The following is a 15,100-nucleotide window of genomic DNA, read 5'->3' as shown; positions in this document are numbered from 1 at the left end:
ATCCGCCTGTGGATCCTTTACCTTCCGTTGTAATACTTTGACATTACTTATATTCGGAATGTAATATATTTATCTTTTGCTTCCGCTGTGCATTTATATATTGTGTTGTTTGTCTATGATGACGCCAACTACGTCACTATACTCCCCACCGGGCCCACCGGTGACACGTGGAAAATTGGGGTGTGACATGAAAGAAGGTTGGAAATCCTTCTTTCAATCCCTTACACCATGAAAATGTTTAGATCTATGTTGGATCTTAGCTTGTTGATGTGGAAATCGGTTAGATCTAAGCTATTCATGGTCGAATGATGCCACACCTTTCTTGACATGCATTGCGTGTCATAAGAGGGTCTTTATGACACGCAAATGCGAGTCGTTGATTGAGGAGTCATAAAATTAACATGACATGCATTTGTGTGTCATGTTTTTATGACACACATTTAATGCCACACATTTAATGACACGCATTCATGACACACATTTAATGACACGCATTCATGACACACATTCATGACACTCATTTTATGACACTCATTTTATGACACTCATTTTATGACACCTTTTAATGACACACATTCATGACACACATTTTATGACACTCTTTAATGACACACGTTCATGACAAGCATTTATGACACATACGTATGACATTCATTTACGCGTGTCATGCTTTTAATTGTATAATTTTTTTATAAAATTACTAATTTGCCCTGGATACATGTATAATAACAAAAACAATAAATCTTTTTCATAAAACAAATACACATATATATATATCAAAACAATCCATTACATAATCATTTGTCAAGTATACTACAAATATTTTAATATTAACAAAAAAAAAAGAATTGTTTGTCAATACATTATGAACACCTAAAATACGATTTACAACTTAAAAATAGAGTTAACCGCATAAGTCGACCAATCTTCCCGAATGCCATCCATATCCGCAGCCGAGTATTCTTCTACTCCTTTCCCAACCTGAGACAACAATTAAATAAAATAAATCTTAAAAATCAGAATTTAATCCTAATATATGAATTTAAGCATTTGTTTAGATATATAAGTACATATTTCTCTAATATACAGACTAAAATATGCCTAAACTTACATTATCATTGTCAAGTATTTCAACTCCTTCGTAAGCTATCTCCTTCATGAACTTCATCACATAGTAGCCGCATTCAGTACCTCCTGGCTGACGTGGACACTACCACAATTAAAAATATCAAGAAATGTGAAACCATTGCGATTTAAGTTTAAACTAAAGGGTAGCAATATTTACAATATCATTACAACTACAATTTACATAAGGGATTAAGTGCTTACCCTAGCGTTAATCCATACGAGTTTAACCCTTATGTTGGCACCACTTTCTGAAGCATACACGGCCATTGCCCTGTAAAAAATAAAAAATATATCAAAGTATATTCCAACTCTTTTATCATCCATTATGATAATTTGTATTACTTATGTATCAATAATTTGCCTCAACTGCTCATCGACACTTCTAGGCCGTAAGGAATCAAGATAATAGCAAGTAGTTGTTTTCAGGTTTAGTACCGCCAACACCCAATGGTTTCTTCAAAATCCAAAATCCAAAATTCAATCAAAGTAAATTAAGATAATAGGCCTTTACGAATACTTATTTAAAAGGAAAATCAAACCCGGGGTTGTAGGGCAATAGGATGATGTCATTGCCCTTTCTTTTATACAATCGATCTGCAACCGCTCTACTTGCATCCTCGATGTGTTTAGGTTTGGGTTTACGTTGATCAGCCCGCGAAATTACAGACGGGTTCATAAAACATATTCCACGATCATGTATTTGCTCTTTCTTAATTTGCTCATACAGAAACCTGCAATTAACATACATAAATCGACTCAATAAAATAAAATAAATTTTGTTTTATGAACGGTAATTTATACTAGATATAGGCACTTACATTATATAAGAAGTGATGACAGCACTAGTCAGCTCGGTGAATGTAAAAACCGCTTCAAAATCATCACAATTTAAGTACATGTAACTATCATGCCCAAATAGATCATACTCACATTCTAGTCTTCTAGAATCCTCCTTTGAAAGTGCACTATCGACCAAAAATGCACTCATCGTCAAAACTCCACTTTTTTCCATTCTAACCCTTTGATTCCTTTGTGCTCTCGTCATGTTTTTTCCTTCATTCTCTTTTGCCTTTTCCTCGACACGTTCTCTTTTCCCTTTGATTTCTTTCTTGTTTTCTTTTTTTCACCAGGTTCTTTTTCAACTAGTTTTTTGTTTTCTTCAGTAGGTTCTCTTGGCCGTTTCTTTTCATTTTTACTTTCTATTTCCTTTTTGTTTTCCTCGGTAGGTTTTCTCTTTGGCTTTGCCACTACTTTTTCCTAGAAATAAATATAAACAAGTTATTTAAATTAGACCTCATATATAAATATAAATAACTTCTACATAAATGATATTACCATTTCAGAGCATCGAATGACTAGATGTCTAGGCCAACTTAGTATGTGCCCCACAGCTTCTTTGACCTTCTAAATATACTCCTCTTCAAGTGGAATAGGTAGTAAAGTTTCTCCTTGTAAAGCTACTTCCATCGTAACTTTAGCAGTTTCCCCGCCTTCACATGTATCCATCAATATGGTTCCTTTGGCGACTATATTTGAGGGAAAATCCACCGCAAGAAGACATGAATTATCCTATAAATATATATAGGATGTTACTTGTAGCGAAGGCTTCCAATGAATTGTTACCTATAAATATAAAGAAAATATTTATAGAATAAAGACTTGTACCCAATACTTACAAGTCGGTCTTCAAGTGGGTCGTCTTCATAATCTTCATTGCCCCACATTTGGCAACTTCCGGCTTCGGACACATTAGTCATACCTTTTTTAAGTTTCTCTAAATCATCTTCAAGTTTGTTGAACCTTTGATCATTTTTCTTCTTCTCATCGTCCAAGTAATGCTTAACGGTCTTGGGTAAGTAAAAATACTGATGTTGCGTGACAAATTTACCCATCCCGCGTACATGCCCACGTGGTTCCGTAGTACCTAGGGCCTGCGCAAGCACATCATTTGTTCCACATATAACGTTTCCAGATGCTTCTGATCTATGTAGCTCATCCTGAATGTTTAGAAAACGGTTGCATGATAAATAAAGTTTGATTACAGGTTGTAAAAGAAACAAAACACATGTAACTAACCAGTTAACCCGCTGACCAGTTCACCCGTTACCCACTGACCCGTTAACTCGCAGACTCGTTAACTCGCGGACCCGTTAACCCATTCACCCGCTGACCCATTCACCCACTGACCCGTTAACTCGCAGACTCGTTAACTCGCCACCATTTAATAATTATACATACAAGAAAAAAGGAGTGTATATTAACAAAGATATAACTCATACAGAACAAAATAACAATATGGCCCAACGGTCAGCTTTTTTCTTGTTGAATGTATGGTATCTCAAAACCAGTGTTCGATCCTCTATTTCCTCAATCTTAATTTGGTTTTCAACTACAGTTTTTTTTTTTGTTCTTTCATCCTAAACTTAGAACTTTCAAATTATTTATTTTCTTCTATTACTTTTCTTTCTCTAAACTTAAACTTTCAAAATATTTATTTTCTTCTATTACTTTCCTTTCTCTATTTTTACTAAAATTTCTTTATTCTTTTTGAAGCAATAAGTTTATTAATTTATATTATTTTTATTTATCATCATTATTAGTAACGATTCTATTATTAACTTTACTTTTTTTATTTTGAACCAACTTTACGTATTATTTTGTGTGACTTTATATTATAACAGAGATGTATATATTCTCTTTAAATAACTATAACAACTCAGTTAGTTAATTCAATGTTATTACTCAGTTAGATTTTGAATATACATATTTATTTATTCCTATCATCATTTAAAGTTATGGATTTTACAAGTGCTGATTAAAACTTTTTTATATAATGATTATCCAATATAAACCTAAATTATTGAAACATATTATATGACTACACTAATCATACATTCACACATAACAAGATGGTCTTATTTGAAGAAAATTTTTTCATTACCTGTCCTAAATCCAAATAAAGGAGATGGAAGTTGTAACAACGAAAGTTACAAAAGGGCCCATATTTTTATTTCGCTTAGGGCCTCCTAAATGATAGGACCGGCCCTGCCCTTAATGTTGCCACTCTTTTATCCGTTGATAAAAGCATTTGATCCTATGAGAGTTTTTTTAGACTTTGTTAGATAAGCTTAATCAAGATTCAAGAATTTGTTGTGAGTGACAACGTTTTTTTTATTTAATCAGTAAACAAATTCGTCTTAAGTTAAGTAATACATAAAGAGAAAAAAACTTACAATTCTATCAACAATCACTCTGACATCTTTCTGGAAACCTCCTGTTTTCAATACTCTTGCATTTTTCCACAACGTTGCCCTATCAATCTCCTCTTCTGTCTTGCCGGTTTCTTGCATCTAAATTATCAAGAATAAAAAAAAAAGTGAATTAACATAAACAAATACAAGTAAACGATTCAATTAATTTGATTCAAACCATCTCAACAAGGAGGTTGGCATATCCCTTTCTGCTCAAATGATGATTGTATTTATTATGTGCACGGAGTCTTTTACCTTTCTTACTTCTATCCTGCATTAGAAACATCAAAACTGTTATCAATTTACATTTTTTACTTTTATGGTCAAACTACTCAACAGTTAAGATGCTAAAATTTGATGAATTTCATTATACTAGAATAAAAGATTGAAATATATTAACTTATAAAAAAAAGTTTAACGAACCTGCCACTCTTTCGTAAGTCTTTGTGCTACAAAAAGTTTCCAGTCTTCTTTTCTCAAGAATGGATACTTCTTAGGAGGATTGAGTAAATTCTTCTTCTCCTCAGGGTCATCCTTTTGTGTCTCAATATGATCTCGGTATAGAGTATGTTTGAAGTTTTTCCACTTATCCCCAATTGATTGAAGAGTTTGCGTCCGGCTTTTTGGGTCAACTTCAAAATGTGCCTAATACATAAAATGTAAACAATATTATTTTCAACAAAAAAGAATATAATTTAAAGATAAGATTAGATGTTAGACTTACCAATACATATTGCCATAATTCTTCCTTTGTATTCTCATCAACGTCGGGCCAAGTGGCATAAGTTATAGGAACCATAGTTCTTGCTGCCTTCCCCTCAAAAGTAGAAAGTTTTGTTGCTTCTTTTCCAATTGGGACACCTTTATTGTTGTAAGAAATTACAAGTTTCCCTTTATGATTTGTATTCTTCATCATCGTCGGACCTCTTTTTGATTTATTCTCGTCTTCGTCTTCATCACGATCTGAACCAGAATTCGATTCCATGTCACAACAACAACCTGTTTCTACATGATCCAAAGACAAATTAAGTAATAAAAGACAAATTCCATGTAATTTATTCACTTCATCATGATCTGAAGCAAAATTAAGTATTAGAAACACCATTTGTACTCATAAGATCTCAAATTCAAACAGTTGAGGCAGAATTAAAAACATCCAATAACTAAAATAAAAAAAAAAACATAAACTAAAGTTTATATCATCCACAAAATAGCTTAAACTAATATGTCATCGCCATCCAAGCGCCTACACGAAAAATCATCATCAAGGTCTACTAAAGCGAAGTCTTGTGTAACATCAACAGTAGCATCAAATTCCAAAATAGCATCAGTTTCATCACTTTCTCCATACTTGTACATCTTATGTGGCGTGAAACCAACAACACACAAGTTAGCGTCTTGTTGATCTTGAACATAAAAAACTTGTTTGGCTTGATTAGCTAATATGAAGCGGTCAGTCTGGTGACCAAGCCTATCAAAGTTAACCACTGTGAATCCAAAATCATCCTTTTTTACTCCACGACTATCAACCCAATCACACATGAAAACAGGAACGGTAAACATGCGATAATCAAGATCCCATATCTCCTTTATACGACCAAAGTAAGTAACAGCACCATACACGGGATTGGAGTCTTTTGCGCTAGAAATTTGCATAGCATGTGCAACTAAAGACACTCCACTACATTGAGTTGTTTTAGATTCATCTCGAGATATTGTATGGAACTGATACTCATTTATGGCAAAACCACTATATTTATTAACAACAAAATTAGGCCCTTTGGCTAACCATCGAACACTGTCACAAATATCTTCCCCGTTAGCCAAACGTTTTTCGACCTATTGGAAAAAAAATATTAATGTGATTCACACAAAATTATTAAAATAAAATTGTAATTCTAACAAACTTATTAAAAATTGACCTCTTTCTTAAGCCAAGTAATAAATGTTCGACTATGTTGGGTCTGCAACCATGTACTATTTCGAGAGGCGCGTGGGTTGAGATCCTTCAATTCCAACATATGTTGCCTGGATTATAGTAGATGTTAGAAAAAAGCTTTATGTATTAGATAGAGTACAAAGAATATACAGTTTTATGCAATGCTTACTCTATATATGGCTCTACAGCATCAGTGTTTCTTAATACATAAAGATGAGCTTGATCAAGTAACTTAGCATCCGCAACCTCACTTGTAGCCCGCGATAAAGGCCTGCCGGTGTGAATTCTTTCATCAACACGTTCATAAGGATTGCCAATTGATTTCATGTTATTTAGGTAACCCGAGCAAAATTCTAAGGCTTCCTCTGCCACATAACATTCTGCAATGCAACCCTCAGGTCGATGATGATTTCGTACATATCCTTTGAGTGTTTTCATGTATCTCTCAAATGGATACATCCACCTAAAATGAACCGGGCCACATAACCTCACTTCTCTAACTAAATGCACCATCAAGTGAATCATGACATCGAAAAATGATGGAGGAAAATACTTCTCTAACAAACACAAAGTTAATACGATGTCACTTTGCAATTTTCCTAGCGTACTAACATCAACAACTTTACTACACAACTTGTTGAAAAAATTACATAAGCTAATGATTGTTTTCCTCACTTTCTCGTGTAACAGCCCCTTGATTGCAAAGGGAAGAAGTTGTTGCATTAGTACATGACAATCATTAGACTTTAAACCATTCATCTTTGAAACATCATCGGACACGAGATTCTTGAAATTAGAGCAATACCCATCAGGCACTTTTATGTTAGACAAGGTATCATAAAATTGGTGTTTCTCCGAGGTATTCAATGTATAGCATGCAGGTGGAAGCAAAAGTCGATTCCCTTTTGGTTGAGGTTGTAATTCAGGCTTAATGCCCAACTCCTCAAGATCTTGTCGTGCGTTTAACCCATCCTTCGTTTTGTGAGGCAAATTCAATAGTGTCCCATAAATACTCTCACACACATTTTTTTCTATGTGCATAACATCTAACTGATGACGAACAAGCAACTTCTTCCAATACTCAAGTTCATAGAATATTGATTTTTTATGCCAAAATTTAGTTCTCTCATCAATACTTTCTTTTTCCTCCTTTGACGTTTTCTTCTTTGACTTTTTCTTCTTTGACTTTTTCTTCTTTGACTTTTTCTTCTTACCCCATCTATTCTCAAACCCCGCCAGATAGTCGTAAATTTCTTCACCTGATAATGGGTTTTTTATAACATCATTCTCTTGTAGTTTGTTGAAATCTTTTTTTCTTTTACGAAAAGGATGTCCACGTGGGAGAAATCTTCTATGCTCGAGATAGCATACTTTTTTGGACTTTGGCAACCATTGTGAGCAAGTATTCTCTGAACATATTGGACAAGCATAATAACCTTTCGTAACACACCCCGAAAGATTACCATATGCGGGAAAGTCATTTATAGTCCAAAGTAAGACTGCTCTTAGATTGAAGTATTCTTTCTTATGTGCATCAAATGTCTCAACGCCAGTTTCCCATAAGAGTTTTAGATCGTCTATCAATGGTGCCAAGTAGACATCAATATTGTTACCAGGTTGTTTTGGCCCTGATATCAATAGAGTCAACATCATGAATTTTCTTAACATACATAAATAAGAGGGTAAATTATATGTTATTAGGATAACCGGCCAACAACTATGATTGGAACTTAATGACTTGTGAGGATTGATACCATCAGCGGATAAAGCTAATCTAAGATTCCGGTCCTCTCCTCCGAATTCTTTCCATGTGTTGTCAACAAGCTTCCAAGAGGGGGAATCACGAGGATGAGTTAGCTTACCATCATTAACCCTACCTTTTGCATGCCACGTTAAATCATGTGCAATTTCTGGGGACGAAAACATTCTTTTAAATCTAGGGATTGGAGGAAAATACCACAAAACTTTTGAAGGCACATTTTTTGTATTCTTCTTCCAACGAGATGTGCCACAAGTTGGACACTGAGAAGCATCCTTATGTTCTTTCCAGAATAGAACACAATCATTTTCACATGCATGAATTTTTTCGTATTTTAGACCTACTCCTTTTAGCAACTTCTTAGCCTCATATAAAGAGTCAGGAATTGTATTGTTTGATGGTAAGATATCTTTTAAGACACCCAACAAAGCATTAAAGCTAGCATCAGACCAGCCAAATTGACCTTTCAAATGTTGGAATTTCAATAATCCACTAAGTGCATTATACTTTGACCCTTCGTAAAGTGGCTTATCACATTCTTCAAGAAGTAATTTCAATGAATCAGGTTCATTCTCTACATATGTGAAGGCATCATGTAGCATTTCCGTTGTATAATCGAAGTCGGGATGTCTAGATTTATTAGGGATACTAGAATCAAGGTTGGGAAGTGTTTCTCCATGGAAAGACCAAACCTTATAATTTTTATGGAAACCGCGGGCAACCAGATGATAACGCACATCGTCAATTGAGTGATAGCGAAAATTGGTACAATCTACACAGGGACACAGAATAACATCCGATTTTGGATTATTAGATTGGGCAAACTCTAAAAAGGCTTCCACGCTTTCTTCATATGCATTTGATAATCTATCAGAGAAAATCCATGATTTATCCATGACCTTTGTTACTAGAAGCAACATGAACAAAAAACACAATCAAGATTTGAACTTAAATGAATAATTTAAAAATATAATAGAAGCAACATGAACAAATACAAAATCAGAAGAGACCAAACCCTAATTACCAAGTTACTTCTATAAGAGTGTACGAGGTGGTCGCGGCAAGGGGATGCGGCAACCCCTTTGCCGATCGGGAAACACCGCCGCCACCAGGATTTGTCGCGCGGGGAGAGTTGGATTCGAGGGATGGTTGCCGCATGCAGGAAGGGAAAAGGTGAACGTTGGACATGAATGTTGGGTGGGGCCCACTGTTATTCAACCAATGATCTTTTGTTGTTTTTTTCCTAAAAATGGTTTGGGGGAAACCACCCCCTATGTTTTTTTGGGCAAGAGGGGAAAATAAGAGAAAAATGACATGACACAATATGATTAAGTGGGTGAAAAATTGCATGCACCCTTTACACCCTAAGCACTAACAATTACCAAGTTACTCTTATGAATCAATTACCATAGATTTTCTACAACACAACATTCAGAAAAATCAGACATTTATAATACAGTAACAAACATCATATAAACATAAAAACCCTAAATTTTCCATTATCCTCTCATTATACTTTTCCAATAGCAACAACTATTAGGGCTCATACATATCTCAGCCCCCCTCTCTCTCTCTCTCTCTCTCTCACATACACACACTTAAGTCCAGAGCTATTAACCGAAGTAAGTCATAGGCGAATGTGAATGTTAGTGCTCCAACAAGATGATCCAAACTTATGCATGTTGTTAATCATTGTAGATTTAGATGCAAGATGCCTAAGGTATGGTTCCTAATTTTGGATTTGTAGTTTTAATGGTTTTATCATCAGTAGCGATTGTTCATGTTGGATCCGTGTTTAAATCTCATCATCATTGTTGAATCCTCCATAAATGTATATGATATTGATGTGGGTTTGAGATGGGGGCTGAAAACTGATAACGATCTAGTAGAAATTTATGTGTTAATACTAAACTATTGTTGTTCAAAGTTCATAAACTTCATTATTGATCTTCATATAAGTTCATGTATGTCGAGGGTCTTTGGAGTTCAAGTGGGTTTACTTATGTATGCCCACAAAGTGTTTGTAAAAATGTCTCAAACAAAACTAAGTCAAAAAGCTGAATGAAAACAAAATTTGCAAAAGGGTAATGCAAGCTTTTTCACAAATGGGTAAACATTCTCTTCAATTTCATCAATATTAGGGTTCATATTAGCGTATTCAATCAAAACTAAGTCAAAAAGCTGAAGTTTGAATCTGAAATTTTCCGGTTGCTCATGTAATTATGAGTTTATGACGGCTGTATTATGATTTAGATGATTAATTAGTTTTAAACACTGTTTATGTACTTTGATTTGAGCAATGGATATTTGGATAATGGTTGAAGGAAGAAATTGTTGCAGACTTGTAGTTTTTGAACATTTGATCTTTCGTGTTGGACTGTTGACGCTTGTTTTTCACATTGCTTATTGATTTTAGTGAAAATTAGGTTATAGTCACTGGAAATTTGATGATTGAAGATGTGTGATTTGTAAAAGAGAATTTAAACTTAATGATGAAATTTATATAATTTTTAGTGGTCTCCAATGATCATACAGTGGCTGGAAACTTGTTAACAGAAGATGTATGATTTGTTACACGAATCCTGGAAGTTTTTTATGAGGGATTGATCGTTGGATAGATATTTAAATTCATCATTTCTCTTGAGTTCCGTCATTATTCAGCTAAATTGTAGACCATTTTATTCATGTAATTTCAAAAGCAATGTTAGGTAAGCTTTATACAAGTTTCTCAACATTTAAGTGCTTAATTTGACTTGACTACTAGCAATTTAGGGATGGCAATGGGTCAGGTTCGGGTTGGGTAATGCTAATCCCATACCCATACCCGATTGTAAAGTCGCCGTCAGGTATTTGTCGGGTAATTACCCGTCGTGTATCGGGTATATCCATTAGTTTGTAAAAGGATATAGGTTGGGATTTTTAAATACATCTTTTTACTATTATATAACTTTATTTATACTAAAATTATTATAAATTAAAAATGTACATTACACACATATAAGTTTTATGCATTTTACCATACCGACCCATACCCGCAAAAATTTTGAAAACTAATCCCATACCCGGCCCAATACCCGTCGGGTATCGGGTATAACCGTCCCATTTGTAAAATGCAAGTTTCTTTTGTGAGAAATCATTTATGTGTATTATTAAGATGTTGGAATTTTGTTTCTTTTATGCTATATAGTTGTAATTTTTTCACAAGGATAAAGTAATTCAAGGAAATTAATTAGGTGAGCAACCAAAGAGGCCCTTTAGGCAAACTTACAAGTCTACACTAGAGTATAAAAACCATAAGTTTTGACTTTGGGTATGTGTATGTGTGTGTTTCAAGCAAGATGGATTATTCTCTTGCAGTTTACCATATTATTGTTTTGTGGTTCATCTTCTTTACCTCTAAAACTCAAACTCAAGCTAGGCCAAAGCCTTCGGCCCTTTTCGTGTTCGGGGACTCGACAGTTGATGCTGGTAATAACAACTTCCTACGAACTCCCATGAAAAGCCATTTCCTACCTTACGGGAGAGATTTCATCAGCCATATTCCTACAGGGAGGTTCTCTAACGGCCGCCTAGTAACTGACTTCGTTATTTGACATGGCTTTTCTGATTAACTATTTAATTAATGTTTTTTTAGTTGACAAATATATGTTGTTTTGGCAACTTCATACACTGGTGTAAAAGACATTGTGCCAGCCTACTTGGATCCAACTCTTACCATACAGGACCTAATGACTGGAGTTTCCTTTGCATATATACTTGGACTCCATCGTTATGTAGTATCCTAACAGTAACGAAGAACAAAAATTGTGCCTGAATCGTACCTGGTAATGCGAATTGAGGAAGTAAAGCGCAACACTTGTTTGATAGTTGACATGCACAGCTTCACCGGTGCCGGAGATTGAGATGTGGGTTTGTTTGCGGTGGGGTTTCTTGGTGGTGGGGATTGCAGATCAAATTATATTAATCGTACCTGGCAGAGATGCGACAGAGAAGTAGGGATGCAGAGATTAGAGTAGTTAGTTTGGTGAAATGATCGATCAATAGGGTTGAAGAGAAATAAACCGTGTGTTTGGGATTGAAGTAGTGTTTTTGTGCCTTTTATCCGTATATGACTCAAATTTCAATTTTTTTTTTCCAATATCCTTTGACTAGATTGCAGTTCAAATTATATTAGTTTGGATTTACATAGGACCCGTCTAATTTGATCACATTTCAGATCAAACTTTTTAAACTGAGATCCAAATTTGTATGCCGATATGAACATTTGTCTTTTTTTTTCTTTAACATAATATTAATTTTCGTAATTCACTTTATGAAACAATTGTGGTGAGTAGAGTAAAAAGTATCGTTAGATAAGTGTGCACGTTTTGTTGCATAGTGTATTTACTGTTGATAAACGGGTTTAGGTTTTGTAGAGAGAAAACAAAATGGTTTTGGGGGAAGGAGATGGATTGTTTACTTGAGAATAACAAAGTCATTTATTTTGTTTAATGGTTTCTATTTTTTTAACTAATGAAGATTATTACTGAACTAAATTTATTATGTACGTTTGTTTTTTAGATCATCAATTGTCAATTTGTGCTTTGTTTTATGTTTATTTTTAAATTGAAGGTAAGTTATTTGTACACACCTAATTTTAAAAGGTCCATTTAAAATAACATGAGTCGTTTAATTCCATAATAATTTGAAAATGGTTTCAAGATTTATTTATTAGGGAGTGTTTGGTGTTGCGTTTTCAAAATAGATTATATGTTTTCAAAATAGATTTTGCGTTTTCAAAACTGCGTTTGAAAAAGCATGTAGGTACATGCTTCTCCAAAACTGCGTTTTGGAGGCAGATAATCACTTTTTCATCCAAACACTTTTTTAGATTATTTATGTTTTACAAACGCAATAATCAAATAATCACTTCAAAACGTAATTCCAAACACCCTCTTAATTATCAATTTATTAATCAGTCTAATAACTTGAGTTTACTCATTTAATATTTTTATCGATATTTTGGTATAATTTTTGTTCAAAACAAAGCATCAACTATTAACGAACCGAACCGATATCGACGGAATTCCTGACGCGAAGCGCAGGAGAGTTCCACTAGTTATATCTCAAATATTAATTATTATCTAGTTTTTTTTTGATAAATGTGTGAATGAATTAGAGGCATAGAGGAACGGGGAAATTGGATTGATATTTAATTATTATCTATTTATTAAGTTTTTTGCTACTTTTTTCCATTTGTTTAATTTTTTTTTGTAACTTTTATCCATTTGTTTATTTTTTATCCAAGTGTTGCATATATTAAATGGATTAGAGATCAACAAAACGTTTTTTTTACCCGGCCTTGACTTTGGCGAGCCTAACAGTAACGAGCTTGAATTTAAAAACAAGTTCGTTAAGTAAACTAGCTCGAGCTCAACCCAGCTCATGAGCCTAAACGAGACATTGTTAATATAATTTTTAATTAATATATTAGATATATATCACTTTTCATAAGTCCGTACAATTTTTTCTCTTTAACAGTTTTCAAGTTTTTCTCATGATTTGCTATTAGAAATTAACAATGATGTCCATATCACATAAACAATAAGTGCTATAGGAAATTAACCCTTATGTTTATATAATGTTTTTTTATAATGCTAAAAAGACGACACACAAAACAGTTCCATAAATTTATTAAATTTTGTACAACCATGACATTTTTTTCTTGACACGGATTTAAAATGTCATAAAATAAGCGTGTGTCATTATTCGCGTGTCAAGATAAATCTTGTTTTTTATGACGCTAAAAGGATGACACACAAAAAAGTGTGTCATAAATATTTTGAATTTTATAAAACCATGACATTTTTTTTCTTGACAAGCACTTTCGAATTTCATAAAATGAGTGTATGTCATTGTTTGTATGTCAAGATGAATCTTGTTTTTTTTATGACGCTAAAAATATGACACACAAAAAAGAATGTCATAGATTTATTAAATTTTGTAAACCATGACATTTTTTTCTTGACATACGCTTTTGAATGTCATAAAATATGCGCGTGTCAAGAGAAGTGTATTTTATAGTAGTGTCAAGAACACCATGATGACATCACCCAAGAACACCTAGATCTTGGTGATTTCACGGTTAGAATCCAAGTTTTGAAAGATAGAAAGGTGTAGAATCAAGTAATGATCAAAAACGTACAAGAATTAGAGTGAAAGCTTACCGGGATTGAGAGAAATCTGAGAAAAGGTGAAGAAGATAGCTGGTTCGGTCAGAGCTTTCCAAAAATGGAAAGTATGACAATGACAGCCCTATTTATAGGCTTCCAAAAGGGGAAAGTGGCAGCCGATCGGCTGGGAGCTCCGATCGAGTGGGCTGCTCGATCGGCTGGCAAGATGCTAGCCGATCGGCTGGCCTGTTCGATCAGGATGCTTCCTGTTCGATCCGCCACGCACTTCGAGTATTTTGCGACGATTTTCGACGTTTCGATTTCGATGGACGATGATACGGATACGATAGAGTTCCTAGTCAAATTACTTTTAATCCCAACCACTATATCTAACATACAATCTTCTACAAGTCACATCTCGATGTCGATTTCGATTGAGTTCGATTGCTTTTCGAGTTTCGATTCGATTTTCGATTGATTTGCTTGAATACCACACCAAACATAAAGTAAACACGCCGTAACACATAAGGCACACACACACACGTATAATAATACCACAATTCGCATAATTCGAGTCTCGAGTTCGATTGATTGTTAGATCGGTTTGATTACTGATTGGTTAACTTTATCGCATTGTTACTTCTTACTATTCACAGTCGTAGATCGGTTTGCTTTAAAACACATTCGGTTACTTCGATTCTTGCTGATTACAACACTTACTCCACATAATACAACTAAAATATAAAATCGACTATCTACAGTCAAAGAAAGTCAAAGTTGACTTGGACTTTGACTTTGACTTTGACATTCGAAAAAACGGGGTGTTACAGCCTCCCCTTGTTTAGGGAATTTCGTCCCGAAATTAGGCTCG

General features: G+C 34.3%; 4 protein-coding genes across 6 annotated transcripts; all 4 read right to left on the bottom strand.

Moving 5' to 3' along the window:
* Positions 1-774: 774 nt before the first annotated feature.
* LOC110936250 lies at positions 775-2,207 on the bottom strand. 3 transcript variants are annotated; one of them, XM_022178586.2, is made up of 6 exons: positions 1,947-2,207; positions 1,668-1,859; positions 1,475-1,582; positions 1,330-1,399; positions 1,112-1,210; positions 775-981 (listed from the first exon to the last, which is right to left on the bottom strand). In XM_022178586.2, the coding sequence occupies exons 1-6, from the start codon at positions 2,171-2,173 to the stop codon at positions 886-888; spliced, it is 792 nt and encodes a 263-aa protein (XP_022034278.1). In that variant the 5' UTR covers positions 2,174-2,207; the 3' UTR covers positions 775-885. The 3 variants fall into 3 exon arrangements, with proteins under 3 accessions (XP_022034278.1, XP_035844981.1, XP_022034279.1); XM_035989088.1 differs by having other exon boundaries at positions 1,496-1,582; XM_022178587.2 differs by lacking the exon at positions 1,475-1,582.
* Positions 2,208-2,284: 77 nt separating this feature from the next.
* On the bottom strand, positions 2,285-12,173 carry LOC110936249. Its single transcript, XM_035989087.1, has 8 exons — positions 11,899-12,173; positions 5,104-5,384; positions 4,803-5,024; positions 4,558-4,650; positions 4,362-4,478; positions 2,805-3,125; positions 2,464-2,697; positions 2,285-2,385 (listed from the first exon to the last, which is right to left on the bottom strand). Exons 2-7 carry the CDS (start codon positions 5,362-5,364, stop codon positions 2,533-2,535), a joined length of 1,179 nt encoding a protein of 392 aa, XP_035844980.1. The 5' UTR covers positions 5,365-5,384; positions 11,899-12,173; the 3' UTR covers positions 2,285-2,385; positions 2,464-2,532.
* On the bottom strand, positions 5,470-6,888 carry LOC110933278. The gene is made up of 3 exons (XM_022176508.2): positions 6,488-6,888; positions 6,302-6,407; positions 5,470-6,218 (listed from the first exon to the last, which is right to left on the bottom strand). Exons 1-3 carry the CDS (start codon positions 6,841-6,843, stop codon positions 5,595-5,597), a joined length of 1,086 nt encoding a protein of 361 aa, XP_022032200.2. The 5' UTR covers positions 6,844-6,888; the 3' UTR covers positions 5,470-5,594.
* LOC118491477 lies at positions 6,902-8,973 on the bottom strand. Its single transcript, XM_035989296.1, has 3 exons — positions 8,073-8,973; positions 6,994-7,946; positions 6,902-6,925 (listed from the first exon to the last, which is right to left on the bottom strand). The coding sequence occupies exons 1-3, from the start codon at positions 8,971-8,973 to the stop codon at positions 6,902-6,904; spliced, it is 1,878 nt and encodes a 625-aa protein (XP_035845189.1).
* Positions 12,174-15,100: the final 2,927 nt, after the last annotated feature.

This window comes from Helianthus annuus, chromosome 4 (assembly GCF_002127325.2).
Source record: "Helianthus annuus cultivar XRQ/B chromosome 4, HanXRQr2.0-SUNRISE, whole genome shotgun sequence".
In the NCBI taxonomy this organism is placed as follows: Eukaryota; Viridiplantae; Streptophyta; class Magnoliopsida; order Asterales; family Asteraceae; genus Helianthus; species Helianthus annuus.
The sequence above is the reverse complement of the archived record's forward strand: the minus strand, read 5'-3'. Positions and strand labels throughout refer to the sequence as shown.